Source organism: Pituophis catenifer, unplaced genomic scaffold (assembly GCF_029215685.1).
Source record: "Pituophis catenifer annectens isolate HBS135680 unplaced genomic scaffold, rPitCat1.0.hap2 SCAF_15, whole genome shotgun sequence".
In the NCBI taxonomy this organism is placed as follows: Eukaryota; Metazoa; Chordata; class Lepidosauria; order Squamata; family Colubridae; genus Pituophis; species Pituophis catenifer.
In genome coordinates this window covers 17,200,778-17,216,790 of record NW_027256895.1, presented here as the reverse complement: position 1 = coordinate 17,216,790, position 16,013 = coordinate 17,200,778, and the positions used below count along the sequence as shown (strand labels likewise).

Below are 16,013 nucleotides of genomic sequence, written 5' to 3'. Positions count from 1 at the left end.
CCCAAATAAATATAAAGATATTAAGATAAAGAATGAATTGTTAAACTTTAAAGAATAAAAAAGAACAAATATGAATAAATAACAATAGTTAGAAACACACATACAAACATACAATGTATTTTCTTTGAACAGAGTACTTGACCGGTTCACAAATTTAAACAGTGTTTAGTCATTTCAATTAAATTTACAATTTCTATATTTCCTTTTTGCCATATTTATTCCTCATCTATTTTTTTAAAAAAAACAATATTACCCTTCATCCTCATCTCTAATCTTAATCAAATTCAATTTTTCCCTTCTATTCTATATTATACCCTTTCCCATTGTCATCTATTTTTATATCCATCCTCACATTGGTTAATTATGTAATTATGTAATACAGTTGTTTAATACAAATTCAACATTTTAATATAGATCAATTAGTTATATAACTATCTTTTTTGTATATTAATCAATATGAACATGAATATTCCAATTATTTCCATGCAATCCAATTTCTTACAAATCAATTAATTATATTTACCAATAATAATAAACCAAATAATTTTCCCCATATATTCCTTCAAACCACAACTTAACCATTTCTGCTTTCAACACAATATACAATTAATCGTATCTCAATTATTACAATTCCCTAGTTAAATAGAGCTTTTTTTCTTTTGTGTTTTAAAATCTTGAACTCTCCTCTTTTGCCCTAAATTTCCCATTGTTTGCACCGACCTTTTTTGGTGAGGAGAAAAAAAAAGAAAAAGAAATCTCTCTCCCTGCTTCATTTTGTCATGTTGCAGCAGAACCTGCTTTACTTTCAGTTTCCTTTTAGCTAGGGGAAAAAAAATCTGCTCCAACACTCTTTGCAGCAAGCAAAGAGCTTGCAAAACAAGACCTTACAAACGAGCCTGCAAAACAGCTGAGAGCGAATCAGCTGAGAGTCGGAAGCCGATCTAATCATGCTAATTAACCTATGCTGAAGCTGAAAGAGGCTGTTTTTTTCTTGCTGTTTGCTTGCAAGGAGGTAAGTGCTGCGAGGCACAGGTCAAAGGGGGGGCACCCTCCTTGCCACTTAGCCCCCCTGTCGCCCCCTTTGCCTCTAGTGTCCCTCTGCCGCCCCCCCTTGCCACTTACCGCCCCCTAAGGCATCCCACTGCCCCCAAGGGGGAGGTACCACCCCCTTTGGCAACCACTGGCTTAACTACTTAACAACGGTTCTACCAAAGTAGAATCCCACCACTGGGTCTACCCATTTATATTTGCAGGCACCGATCTACTCATTTGTTTTCTGTTAACACTGATCAGCTGTAGGGCGGTCCTTTGAAGTCCCGCGGCAGCTGCGAGGCCAATAAAATAATAACAAAACACCGAACCATTTGTTAAATTGCTGGCTCGCCCACCCCTCGCCCAGTGGTGCAGAGGGGTGGGGCAAGAGGCGGGGCGAGCCAGCAATTTAACAAACGGTTCGGCCGAACTGCCTAGAACCGGCAGAATCCCACCACTGGAGCTATATTATTGTAACCTTTGCTGAAATTCACACTACATTAAAGAGCTGTTGTCACGCACTACCTTGCTTCTGCCTCCTTAATCGCCCAACTTAGCATGGTATAAGTTAAAGGTTTCCCTTGCACATATGTGCTAGTTGTTCCCAATTCTACGGGGTGGTGCTCATCTCCGTTTCAAAGCTGAAGAGCCAGCACTGTTTGAAGACGTCTCTCTTTAATACATGAAAGATACTGATTATCTAGATTATGTAGATAATCTATACCTGTGATGGTGAACCTATGGCACGTGTCCCGGAAGTGGCATGCAGAGCTATCTCTCCAGTTACACCAGCCATCGCCCGTTGCTCCTCTGGTTTCCAGAGCCCATGCAGGCTCCGGCCACCTGATCATCGTGCACACATGCATGCCCGAAACCGGAGGACCAGGTGACAGGTGTGCATGTGCACGCTGGAAATCAGAAGCTCAGCTCTTCTGGTTTCCAGTACTCCAGCGCATTTGTGCCTGGGAGCTGCTCTTCTGGTTTCCAGCACTCCCCCAGACATGTGCAAGCTCCCGTTTCAGCACTCAGGTTCACCAAGACTGATCTAGAGCCTTTTCAGTCAATTAATAGCCCATATATTAGCCTGAGATCATTGGTTATTTTACTGAAGGACCTTTACCATGTCCTGCATGGAATTAGTGCCCAAATTCTTCCTTTAAAAAAAAAACACTTCTTTTCTTTGACCACTTGTGGGAAAAGATGGAGTTTTGGATGGAATTTTGCTCCTTCCTGAGTTAATAATTCTAGTCTATTGTAGTGGGAGATGAAAGGATTTATTGGTGGTGCCTGGCTTATTAGAGGAATTGATCAATTTTCTAATATCTGGAATGTGGCTGATATATTTTTTTTAAATGATTAAAATAAATAAATAAATAATTTTAATTCTTATTATGTAGATTGTATTTTAATTTAATTTAATGTATTTTATGTTTCCTTTTAATATTTTGTACATCCTCAAGAGCTCTGAGACTATGGTGAGATATCAAGCAAACAAATAAGCAATCTGTAAATTAATGTAAGGCCATATTGTTTTAAAACTGGAAGAACTTTTTCTCCTGTTTTCGTACAAATGGGGAAAAGTTCTGTATTTCTTTTTAGTTTTCATTGCTGTCAGCAATTACAGGCTGATGTACAATTGTTTACATGCCATGGTTTCCTAGGTCTTGAATTCTGAATTGTTGATCTTTCAATTGCCATTATCAATTCCCACATCATTGTTTCAACTTCATCTCCTAGTGGGCAAGAAGTTGTTGTGGAGACAAGTGCAAGTATAAATACTCTTAATGAGGCAGAGCTTGGGGAAACTTCATCTGGCTTATGATAAGACACTTTTATACATTATGATGATACTTGCAGCCTTGGTCTTGGTGCTTTTGCCTGAAATGATGTCCATGATTCCCAGTGCTAAATGTAGGACTAACGACCCTCTGCCCTTTCTTCACAAGCAATATCAGTCAGGAGATTTCATAATTGTGGGCATTTTCTCTCAGATCTACATCTCCTGTAGAATGATAGACTTCAGGAGACATCCATCTAAGGAGTTTCTTGGCACCATTGTGTAAGATGTTTTACAGAGGGACATGAAAAGAGAAAGAAGAAAAGGATATAGAGCAGAGACAGGAGTGAGTGAGTTAGTGAGTGAATGAGGGAGTGAGGGAGTGAGTGAGTGAGTGAGGGAGAGTATTTGAATGTAAGGTAGGAAAATATATAGTTGTACAATAGATGGATGGATGGATGGATGGATGGATGGATGGTAGACAGACAGACAGACAGACAGACAGAAAGACAGACAGACAGACAGACAGACATGTTACATTCATTAAACTTAGTTGATCTATACCATCTATGATATTTTGGGAAGTATGTATTTTGACAATATATAATGCTTATTTTAGGGTCATAACTCCAATGTATCAACACATCCTCACTTTAGAGTTTGCCATCATGGAAATCAATAGAGATACCTCTATTTTACCAAACCATACCTTGGGGTTCCATATCTATAATGCCTACTTTGATCCCAGTTGGACATACCGTGCCTCATTGGAGCTCTTCTTTACAGAGGGCCAATTCATACCTAACTATAGCTGTGATGCTCAAAACAGACCAATAGCAGTCATTGGAGGACCTTCCTCTGACATCTATCTATACATGGATAATATCCTTTCCCTTTACAAGATGCCACAGGTTTGTTGTTTCCTTGGAATTAAGTGGCAGGAGATTAAAATCCATATAATATTTTTTTCTGTAAAAATCTTAGGAAATTTATGCTGCTAGAGACTACAAGTGAATTTTGGCATGTTTTAGTTATGCCACAGCAACTTAATTCTTCAGCTTTTTGATGTTTCAAGGGGCTAGGCTTGGGGATATTTTTCAGCAAAATCAATATTCTCCAAAGTGATTGAACTTGATTGAGTGATACAGTCTGTGCTCTCTGAATTAAATCTTGTGTCTTGAGATATGATATTGGAAATCCCAAACATGGAGTTTATTCTGTAAGTTTTTCTATGGTATCCTAACATGATATAAATCATCTCTGTATTGTGAAGTGGTGTTCTAATGCAACTCTGAACCACTGATTTATTTTGCTGATGCAGCTCAGCCTTGGAAGTGATGTCATAGCAATCTCCATGCACAGATGGAGATCTGCTGATTGAACATGCTTAATTAAGTCATGAGAAATGCTGAACATTTCTGCTCCATTATCTCAGCTTGAATATGAATATGAAATTTACATGGAATCCAGCTTCAGTTTCTAATTTAGCAGACAAAATAGGGATATATAATTGCACATTAACTTTTTACTTTACAGTCATTTTTTCCCTTTTATTGTTTATCTCTCTGTTTCTAGATATTGTATGGTTCTGCTCCTGAAATTAGCACAAAAGAACAAACTGCTTTTTACCAACAGATGTTGCCGAATATGGACAGTCAGTACAAGGGAATTTCTCAATTATTGCTATATTTCATGTGGACATGGGTTGGGATGTTGCTAGTAGACAACGAGAGTGGTGAAATGTTTCTGCGCAGGGTACTTCCCATGGCTACACAGAGTGGCATCTGCTTTGACTTCATTGCAAGATTTCCCAAACCTGTTCATTCAAATAATCTGAAAAAGATGGCCGAAATAGGATTTAACATGTACAGATTTGTTATGAAAAGTAACGTCACTGTGGTGGTAGTTCACGGTGAAAGTGCTAACATGATGACTCTAAGGTTTCTTTCCAGTAATTTGAAAGACAATGATTTACCACTATGGACTGTTGCAATATTTTCAGGATCAGACTCAATAAAGATAATAGAAGTTATAGGTTTAAATATAATTCTCTTTAATCATAATAGGCATTCTATATTCGCTGAATATTCAAGATAGAAGCAAGGAAAATGGGGAGGATGGCTCCTTTTATATACAAGGGGCGGAGCCAGGAATGGGAGTGGTAAAATATGAATACATTAAAGCTCAAGTAATAAGTTAACCCCTGATGTTCCATATATACATTATTTACACATTAGAGAATAAGGCATTTACATCTGACAAATCCCCCTCTAAATGCCGGTTCGTTATACAACACCAGTTACATTCAGATTCAGGACAATATAATACATATAATTTAGAAGTTAAATATTTGTGTTGTTTAGAAGGTAAGGGTTTTGTTAATATGTCAGCTAATTGTTCAGAAGTATCACAATGTATTGCTTTGATGAATCCGTCTTGAGATAGTTGTCTCACGTGCTTAAATTTTATATCAATATGCCTGGACCTTTGTCCAATTGCATCGGATCTAGAAATTTCAATGGCCGCTTTATTATCTTCATGCATAATAAATGGTAAAGTAGGTTTCTTCCAAACATCTGTGATCAAATCATTGAACCATACAAGGTTATTTGCAGCTTTAGACAAGCAAACATATTCTGCTTCTGTGGTAGAGGTGGCTACCAGTTCTTGTTTACCAGTATACCAGTAAACTGGACAATCGTTCAATAGAAAAACATAACCAGAGGTACTCTTTCTGCATGATGTATCACCAGCCCAATCTGCATCAGCATAACAAGTAATTTTTGGTTCTTTGTCATTATTGGGTTCCAATATTAAACAAAAATCTAATGTACTTTTCAGATATCTTAAAATTCTTTTGACAGCTTCCCAATGATACAAGGTTGGTTTGCTAACATATCTTGACAATAAATTGAGAGGTAATGCAATATCTGGCCTAGTCCAATTAGATATATAAAGGAGTGAACCTATAACTGATCTGTAAAATGTGTTGTCTTTAAACTCAGGGGAAGATTCATCATTGTTTCTAAGAAAATCAGTTTGCATAGGTGTGTCACATGTTTTGGCATTATTTAAGTTACATTTGTTTAGGAGTTCAATGATTTTATCTTTTTGAGTAAGTTTGAATCCCCTTTTTGTTTTGTTAATTTGTACACCAAGGTATTTATTCACTCTACCTAGTGATTTCAATGAGAAGTGTTCGTTTAACTTATTTACAAAGATTTCCCTGCTCTCTTTATGCTTTCCAATATATAAAATATCATCCACATAAATTAATACAAATTCAATATGATCATTACTCTTTTTTACAAAGAAACAGTTATCAGCAGTGGTGGCGTTGAAATCCATGGTCTTTAGTACTTTTACCAAGCAATCGTACCATCTTTTGCCAGATTGCTTCAATCCGTACAGACTCTTATTTAGTAACCAAATTTCGTTCTTATTAGTGTATTGACTGTGTGGTGCTCTTACATATATTTCCTTATCTAATTTTGCATGTAAGTATGCAGTCTGTATGTCATATTGAAACACGTCTAGATTGAGTGCAGATGCTACTACAAGAGCTGTTTTGACACTCTCTGTTCTCACTGTGGGTGAATATGTGTCAGTATAGTCTTCTGGATATTTTTGTGCATAACCTTGTGCAACTAGTCTGGCCTTGTATAAGGTATTACCTCCTTCTAAATTCTTAATTTTATAAATCCACCTGGTACCTATAATTGTTTTATCCTTAGGTGCGATCGCAGGTGTGAATACATTTAATCCTTGTAAACTTTTCATTTCTTTTTCCATAGCTAGTTCCCATTTTTCTCTTTCTTCACGGGGAAGTTTCAATACTTCCTCATATGTATTAGGTGTTATTTGTTCTCCATCCATATGCATAATATAATCTTTGTATTTATTTGGTATTTGGTTTCTATTATTTCTAATATTTCTTTCAGGTTTGCTATGGTTGTCATGCAAATATCTGGCTTCCTTTTTTGTTAATGTGTCTGTCTTTATTTTATGCTGACTATTTGTCCAAGTTTTGGTTTTGTTCTTACTTTTGTTAATATTTTGATTTTCTGTTGTTCCTTCCTCGCAAGATATATTATCTTTGCTTTTATTAGGAAAAATTTCATTAAGGTGCAACTTAGACCAATTGGCCTGCTCATGAAACACAGCTGTTCTGGATACTATAAATTTGTTATTATTATCGATGAATCTGTACCCTTTGGTTCCAGTTTCGTATCCCATGAATCTTAATCTCCTGGATACGTTTTCTCCCTTTCTCCTCAATTGTTTAGGTATGTGCACGTCTGCAGTAACTCCAAATATGTGCATGTGTGCTAATTTAGGTTTTCTATTGTACATCACCTCATATGGTGTCTTATTCACAATACTGGACCATGTTCTATTTTGAGTGTAATTTGAATAATGTAAGGCTTCTGACCAAAATTGTTTGCCTAAACCAGCATCCTCTAATGTGCATCTAATCATGGTTTGTAGTGTGGAGTTCTTTCTCTCTGCAATCCCATTTTGAAAGGCAGAAAATGGATTGGACGTGAAATGTAGCATCCCTCTATCCTTTAACCATTGGGAGAATTCTTTAGACATGAATTCACATCCCCTATCTGTCATAATTTGTTTTATTCTGATATTATGTTGTGTTTCTATGCGTTTGTAGAATTCCTTAAATTTCTGAAAGGTTTCATCCTTGTGCTTTAATGTGTAAACAAAACCATAGCGACTGTAATCATCCACTATTGTTAGGAAGTAACGTTTTCTATAGGTAATTGATGGAGTTAATGGACCAACTAAGTCCATATGTACCAAATCAAAAATATTGTTAGTTGATCTGTTAGATTTTTTTGGTCTAGGACTGGTTTTTAGTTTGGTGGATTTACATACTGAGCATTCTAAATAATTTTCACAATTTTTTATTTTTACACCTTCTGCGTGTTCAGTCATTTTTTGTACTACAGGAAAGCTAGCATGTCCTAACTTCCTATGTAAGATATGAGCACACTCATCATGAATTGGTTTACCTATTTTTGGTTTCTTCTCATTGTGTGTATTTTTGTTATCATGAGTTAATTTACATTCATCATTGTCACTGTTACTGACATTTTCATCATCTGCTTCAATACAATCTTCCATATTTGAATCAATGTTATGTAACCATCTTTCTTTGGTTATCAGATAGGGTAGACCCCCTTTTATCATCACAGTGCCTACATTTGTTTTGTTCTTTTCTATAGTTGCTTTCCCCTTTGAGAAAACTATATTGATGTCAGATTCTCTGCTTAGTTTTATAGCACTTAGTATGTTGTGAGGTATTTCTGGGATTAATAATACCCCCTCTATTTTCCCTAAACCAGGCAAGGTCACATTTCCTCTGCCTAATACTTGAACCTTTTCTTGATTAGCTACCTTTATCACAAACTTATCTTCTGTAAATGAAGATAATATACTTTTGTTATTAGTGGTGTGATTTGTTGCACCAGAATCAATAAGCCAATTATTGTTCTCATCTTGTTGTGTTTTGGTGCTGTCTTGTTTATTTAGCCCATTTAGTGACCCAGATTTTCTCTCTTTTGAATTTTCTCTACCCCCTCTACTTTCTCTGTAGTTTGGTGGACTTCTATATTTGTGTCTATCTGTGGAAGATTGTCTGTAATTGTATTTGCTCCTATATTCTGGCCTATGTCTCTCCCTTGGGACTTTGGGACAGTCTCTTCTACTGTGTTCCCTGGATCCACAATTGTGGCATCTAAAGGCTTCATTATATTTATCTTGAAAGACTACTTTCCTAAAAGATTTGTGTTCTGTTTGGTTACTGGAACGATTTTTTCTTGAATTGTCTTCTGCTATCAATTTGTTAGATAGACTTTCTATTGATAAATATCCCAAATTAATGGTATCTAAGTGTGACATAAAGCTATCCCATGATGGATCAAGTGAATTGATAATAACACTTTTCATAGTTTGATCTGAAATCACTTCCCCCCTCAATTGCAGCTCAGCTCTTATTTTGTTTAGATTTATCAAATGTTCACTTATAGAAACCCCTGGTTTCACTCTAGAAGAAAAGAAATCCTTAGACATTCTTGTGGTTGTGGCTACGCTATCGCTGTGAAATAGATTAAACATGCATTGAATTATTTCTGATACAGTTAGGTTTGGTTTGATGCTATGATACATTGCAGGAGACACGCTAGAAATTATTATGAAAAATGCTCTATGATGTAAACAGTCTATTTTTAAAGTCCAAGGTCTTCTTGGAGGACTAGTTATAAAGAATAGTAAATTTTCTTTCATAAAAATAACCTGAAGCTGTTGGTACCACTCTTGTAAATTAATGCCATCAACTCTAAGTTTTGGGAAGTCACTGGGTAAGTTCCCCACATTATTTTGTCCATTACTTACAACCTGAGGCAGTCCGTGGTCTCTCAAGTGCAGGAAATTACAGAACGGCATTGGGATGCTTGTAACGAGTCTGCGCGGTTCTCTGGCCAGTTCAAGTCTTTCGGGGCCGTCTACGTAGTTTTGCACATGCGCGTTGCTCATTTCTTCTTTGGCGCCGTTGTGGAAGGTTCTCTCCATTTCAGCTCTCTCGATCCGCTCCTCTTCAGATGAGTCGGTCTCTGGCTCGGTTTTTGGGACTTTGGTGATGGCGGCGATTCTTTTCTTTCTCTTGTGTGTGCTGGCACTCGATTCTGTCTGCGGTGTAGGACGGAATCGGCATGGCTCTCTGGGCTCGGGTGTCGTCGTTTTCGAAGTCAGGATGGGAGCGTGCAGGTCTTGAGTTGTCGGTTTGATTTCTTGCTTCTTCGTCGATGTCTTGGAGATTTTCAATCTTGGCCCAAAAGCAGCAAAAAGCGTTTTCATTGCTGACTTTACTTGAGACTTTGTTAAATCGTCTTCACTTTCTGATTTTGGTTCATCTGAAGAGTTTGAGACTTCTTTTTCACTTTCTTCGTCTGATAGCGTTTTTCGCGCCAGAAATTTTGAACTGAGCGTTTTGATTGGCTCTGCTTCACTCTCTTTTGAAGTTCGTTGAAACCAAGATGGCTGCCGTTCAAAATTTCGCGCGGGGTCACATCTTTTCTTTTTTACAACTATTTTCTCAGTAGTCATTTCACTCACAGTTTTTTGATCTTTGGGTTTTTCTTTAATGACGTTTTTCTCTCTCGCTGCTCCGCTGTTCCTCAGCATCTCCTGGAGGTCCGCGATGAGGCTTTCATCATTCTTTTGGCTTTTTAGTATTTTTAATATTTCTGACCTGAGTTCGTTATTTTCTATCTCGATTTCTTCCTGGTCGTTATTTTCACTCATCAGTTCTTCTTCTTCAGTGGTGTATTCTTCGGATTCTCTCGAAATCGCATTAGTGGATTCGTTGATCATCTCTTGATCAGTTTCTATTTCTTTGCTGTAGGCCCTGGTGTTGGGCCTATCTTTCTTGGACATTTTTAATTACTTATTGAGTCAATTAACCATCCTCTGCTACCAGCTTGTTGCAATATTTTCAGGATCAGACTCAATAAAGATAATAGAAGTTATAGGTTTAAATATAATTCTCTTTAATCATAATAGGCATTCTATATTCGCTGAATATTCAAGATAGAAGCAAGGAAAATGGGGAGGATGGCTCCTTTTATATACAAGGGGCGGAGCCAGGAATGGGAGTGGTAAAATATGAATACATTAAAGCTCAAGTAATAAGTTAACCCCTGATGTTCCATATATACATTATTTACACATTAGAGAATAAGGCATTTACATCTGACATGGACAAAAGGGAAAGTCTGGATTATGACAATCCAGATGGATTTCACATCGTATCCCTTTCAGATAAATATGGATATGGTTTTCCTTCATGGTGCTTTATCTTTTGCAATTCACTCAGAGAAGGTACTGGGATTCCATCAATTTGTTCAGATGAGAAACCCTAACTTGGAAAAGAAAGACACTTTTATCAAGATCTTCTGGGAAAATGCCTTTGGCTGTTCCTTCCGCACCTCTGTAACACAAAAGGCAAATGGGGCCACTTGTACTGGAAAGGAGAAACTGGAGGTTCTTCCTACATCTGTCTTTGAAATGGAAATGAGTGGCCACAGCTACAGTGTCTACAATGCTATCTACGTGGTGGCACATGCTTTGCATGATTTCTATTCATCTATAATGAAATCTAGAGAAGGGAGGCAAATCAAGGGGAAATTTTTGAATCAACATCTATGGAAGGTAAAATCCCCCAAAAGACAAATTACAGATATCTCATTCTATCTTCCTACTAGATTTCAGAAAAAATAAATAAATAAACATTCTTCCAAGGATTCATTTGTTATAAAAAGTTTGCTTTTCCTTTCAAACACCTGGATATTAATAATTTAGTAAGACTAAACATGATTTATTTCTAAATGATAATTTATTTTGAAACACTGTATTCAATATATTTATTTGGTCTAAGAACAATATGTTATGTTGCTCATTTGGTATTACTTTTTTCCTTATATGTTTTTTCTTATATGTTTACTGACCCTGCTCATTTGGAGAAGTTTCTGAAATCCAAAAACATAGTCAAAATTCAATTTCTTTTAGAAGAAAATCATGGAGACGGTTTTCATTTTGGTACTAGAAATTTTATTAAAATGTATTGAGATCCTCATCATTACAAATTTAACATATTTAAATAAATTTTAAAGGCTTCTGCAACATTCTTCCCCTTATATTCTTTTATACTCTCCTCAATATAAACTTGTTTCTCAATTATTATTTTTAAAAATCTGCTAGAAATAATTACTGTGATTTAAATTGCTGAATAATCCGATCTAGTATTTTATTTTATTTCTTCTGTTTCATTCTATTGCTATGAAGATTCTGTAATCATAGTTACAATCAATAATGTAATTTATTATTGCTGTTATTGTTATCTTTCATGTTTTACAAACTTTGAATGGATTTCCTGTCTATATACTTTAAAGTGGAGAAGGAGTGCTGTTGTACATCCTGATATATATCTCTGTTTGGCTTATTTTCTGATTTAGCTCAACTACATGATCAGAAGAACATCATTTAATAATAGTGTCGGGCAAAAAATTGGGTTCAATGAAAATGGAGAATTAGAGACTGGATTTGATATTACCAATTGGATCACATTTGAAAATTTGTCTTTTAAAAAAGTCCAAGTTGGAGGCATAGACCTCAAGGACTCCAATGAAAAAATGGTCACCATTTATGAAGACGATATTGTGTGGCCAAGCAGGTTTAACCAGGTACGGACCAGTCACATTGTGTTCAGTCCAGATTTCACTACTTCTAAAGCTCACTAAGAGCCAAACTATTCCATAGCAATGAACCTCGGAAACAGAATCATATTCTCTCCCTGAAGCCTCTCCAGCCTAGCTGTTGGTTTATTCATGTGGGAAGCATCACAGTTAAAATAGGACAAAATATTTAAAAATAAAAGATGCAAGGTTAAATTATGTATGAATTAAACAGACCTTGCCCAGAAACAAGCAACGTTGATTGTGTTCAGTCATTCTTCAAAGACTTGAAATTCTTCAAAGACTTCCATCCACCTAAAGAAGCTTTTCCTTAGTTTCTGCTGAGCTGGTTATCAGCCACAGAGAGGGTCCTTCTAGATATTATTTGATTCTTTCTCTATATATGTTGCTGTTAAGTCATTCGGGTGTCCCTTCGACAACAGCTGGCTAATCCTTTCAATCCAGAAGCATCCAAAGCATAGTCAAGTCCTTATTTCCACATGTGACACTGTGTGTATGTAGCCTAGCTGATAGACTTAGAAAGTCATTCACTGGTGTTCCCTAGGATACCTTCTAGGGTAGAAGGTGGGTAAATGGAGAGAAATGGAGTAGGCCACAAAGAAAGTTCACACCTTGCATGTAAATTCTATGTGAACATTTTGTCATTCACTAAAAACCCTACAGATGTTCAGAAGCAAAGAAAGGCAGGCAACATTTGTAAATCTATGCCTCTGTAAAGTGGTCTTTTTATTGGCAACAAATTAAGTATTGTGCTCTATGAGCTCACATTGAGGCAAAAAAGCTGTTCAAATCTTTTCCACACAAAACCAGATTTTGCTTTCTCAAATTATTATATCAAAAGAAAAATATGATGGAAAGACACTTCTGAAAATACGGAAAGAAACTGAGATGCCACGTTTCCAAAGATAAACTTTTTATTATTACTCTTTATTTATGGACAGACCCAGCCACTTTCTCTCTGTAATGGGAAGTGCGATTCAGGCTACAGTAAGATTAAGATAGAAGGAAAACTATTTTGCTGCTATGACTGTCTTCGATGTCCAGAAGGGAAGATTTCTAACAGGGAGGGTAAGAGATATTGTATATATCTACCTCACCAAATGAATCTGGTTGTCAAATATACCATGGGGAATTTTCTGTTTTCTGCCAACTCTTTCACTTGGCAGATTAGACTAGAAAATGGGGATAAGTAATTGAATTGCAAGCATGTTCATTATTGGTAGCAAGAAGTGAATTTATGCAAATACTAGCTGAATATCTGTGCTTTGCTACAAAACTATGTGATCTGGCTTGACGAATTGACTCTGCTTGAAAATTAATGCGTAGTTACGATCGGCGTCTCCTCTCCCTTTCTTTCCCTCAGCCTTGCCCCAAAGAAGCCTTCCCTATTCTATCCCCTTCTCTCTTTCATGATTGTTAGACAGAGGCCTCTCCTCTCCTCTCCCTTTCTCTCCCTCAGCCTTGCCCCACAGAAGCTTCCCCTATCCTATCCGCTTCTCTCCCTCAGCCTTGCCCCACAGAAACCTCCACTATCCTACCCCCTTCTCTCCCTCACTTTTGCTCCACAGAAGTCTCCCCTATCCTATCCACTGGTTGCTGCTGTGAAAGTAAAACAGAAATTGAAACTCCTCTCCTCTGCTTGTGTTTTGCATTTGGAACAGATTTCTTTTCAGGTGGGGAGGGGGAGTAGAACTTCTTAGCATCAGAGTGTGTTAATCATAATATAGGAAATACTAATGCTCTGATAGTCATTTCAAAAAATCCTTTCTTATTGAGCACCTAGCAGCCAAGGGGAACATAGGTGGCAAATTTCAAATTTGTAGGCTTTACGGTTCTGGAGATTTCGTGATTACGGCATGAGTGGTTTTCACTTTTCTATATATAGATAAGTTGATGGCAACTAACTTCATGTATTACATATATTTTTTCAGAAATTAATTGGCAGTCCTCCCTTTATACAGTCAGTTTTTATTCCTTCAATGCAACTTCAACATCGATATTTTCTTTCATAGACATGGATGAATGTTTTCAATGTCCAGAAGATCAGCATCCCAATGAGAAGCAGGTTTTGTGTCTCCCCAAAGTTACAACATTCTTGAACTACAAAGAAACCCTGGGAACAGTTATGGCTAGTTCTTCTCTTTTCTTCTCTTTAATCACAGTTGGAGTCCTTTGGATCTTTATTAAGCATCAGGACACTCCCATTGTCAGAGCTAACAATCAAAACCTCACATATGTACTCCTTGTTGCTCTCCTGTTATCATTTCTTTGTACTTTGCTATTCATTGGGAAACCTCACAAGGTGACATGTCTCCTTCGTCAAACTGCCTTTGGCATCATCTTCTCAGTGGCCATTTCTTGTGTTTTGGCCAAAACCCTCATCGTAGTTCTAGCTTTCATGGCTACCAAGCCAGGGTCCAAGATGACCAAATGGTTGGGGAAAAGACTTGGCACATTTCTAGTATCCTGCTGCTCCTTTATTCAAATTAAAATTTGTATTATATGGCTGATCATCTCTCCCCCATTCCCAGATGCTGACATGAAGTCAATAACAGAAGAAATCATTCTGGAGTGTAACGAAGGATCTGCCTTCATGTTCTACTGTGTCTTGGGTTATATGGGCTTCCTTGCCATTGTCAGCTTCACAGTCGCCTTCCTAGCAAGGAAATTGCCTGATGCTTTCAATGAAGCCAAGTTTATCACCTTCAGCATGTTGGTCTTCTGCAGTGTTTGGTTGTCCTTTGTTCCAGCATACCTGAGTTCCAAGGGAAAATATACGGTTGCTGTGGAAATCTTCTCCATTATAGCTTCCAGTGCTGGATTACTGCTTTGCATTTTTTCTCCCAAATTGTACATCATTCTGTTGAGGCCCGATTTGAACAGAAAAGATCAGCTCAAAAGAGAAAAAAAGAGAGCACCATAAATTTAATTGCTGTTTCCTATTTTACTATCTGTTTACTGTTTACTGTTTTGCTGTTTACTATTTTACTGTTTCCTATCAGGTATCAGGAAGTTAAAACCCGTTGTGTCTAGGACCAGGGTAGAAACTAGGAGATTGTGAGTTCTACTCCTGCCTCATACATGTGCTGTTGTGGAGAAAAATAGAAGGAGGGAGAAGTATTGGATATTTTTGCTGCCTTGAATTATTTATAAAAAAGAATAATCGCAGGAGAAAGAAAAATCTTTTTTTTAAAAAAAAAAATCCCTCTACAGAACCCTTTAAATGATATATGGACCGTAAGTCCAGAACAACTAAATTTATAAGATCCTATACTAGAAACCAGTAGACTGAGGCCTTAGGCATGTATCTATATGGAGATATTTATGGGTAGAAGAAAGAGGGAGAGAGAGAGAGAGATGAACATGGAGATAGACAGAGAAACATATGGATTTATATGGATATATATAATACATAGATATAGATATTTACAGTAACATTAACCATCGGGGTAAATCTTTAAAAAAACACACCATAAAATTCTAATAATAAAATGCTCTGTTCTAAACTCCAGTTTTCACCCAGAGGGTAAAAGGTGTTTCTACTTCTGGGCAAGATGTTCCACAGGAGTGCATCATGATAGAGAAAGCTGTCCTTCAAACCCCCAATTGATGGAATTCCTTTGGAAACCGGAACTTCACAGAACTTCTCCCTCAAACCCTACAAGATGAGGAAATGCAGGCTTGGAAATAACTTGGACTTCAGTCATGGGTGGTTTAATTTTAGTTTTAGCTGTGGTTACTCTGAAACAATTTTACAAAGCACTCTGTTCTTGGTTGCAATCCAATGATTTTTGTTGTTCTGTTTAATGCACAAGCCCAGAAGCCATGCATATTCATACAACCTCAAGTTGTTCACACCTGTGATAGACTGGTATTGATTGTCTAGAAGAATGCCATTTCTCACAATTTTATGTAAAGCACTAAGAACAAGATTTTTT

At 36.9% G+C, this 16,013-nt stretch overlaps 1 protein-coding gene across 1 annotated transcript; it reads left to right on the top strand.

Annotated features, from left to right (window-relative positions):
* Nucleotides 1–2,816: 2,816 nt before the first annotated feature.
* LOC139324486 (vomeronasal type-2 receptor 26-like) lies at nucleotides 2,817–14,998 on the top strand. Its single transcript, XM_070954197.1, has 7 exons — nucleotides 2,817–3,091; nucleotides 3,429–3,720; nucleotides 4,385–4,721; nucleotides 10,698–11,032; nucleotides 11,836–12,063; nucleotides 13,017–13,143; nucleotides 14,088–14,998. Exons 1-7 carry the CDS (start codon nucleotides 2,817–2,819, stop codon nucleotides 14,996–14,998), a joined length of 2,505 nt encoding a protein of 834 aa, XP_070810298.1.
* Nucleotides 14,999–16,013: the final 1,015 nt, after the last annotated feature.

Bases quoted from the DNA above. Each gene is read 5' to 3' on its own strand.
- LOC139324486 (XM_070954197.1), top strand. From the start codon at position 2,817: ATGAGGCAGAGCTTGGGGAAACTTCATCTGGCTTATGATAAGACACTT. The intron at 3,092-3,428 runs GTAAGATGTTTT...TGCTTATTTTAG, and splicing joins GAGTTTCTTGGCACCATTGT to GGTCATAACTCCAATGTATC. The intron at 12,064-13,016 runs GTACGGACCAGT...ATTTATGGACAG, and splicing joins GGCCAAGCAGGTTTAACCAG to ACCCAGCCACTTTCTCTCTG.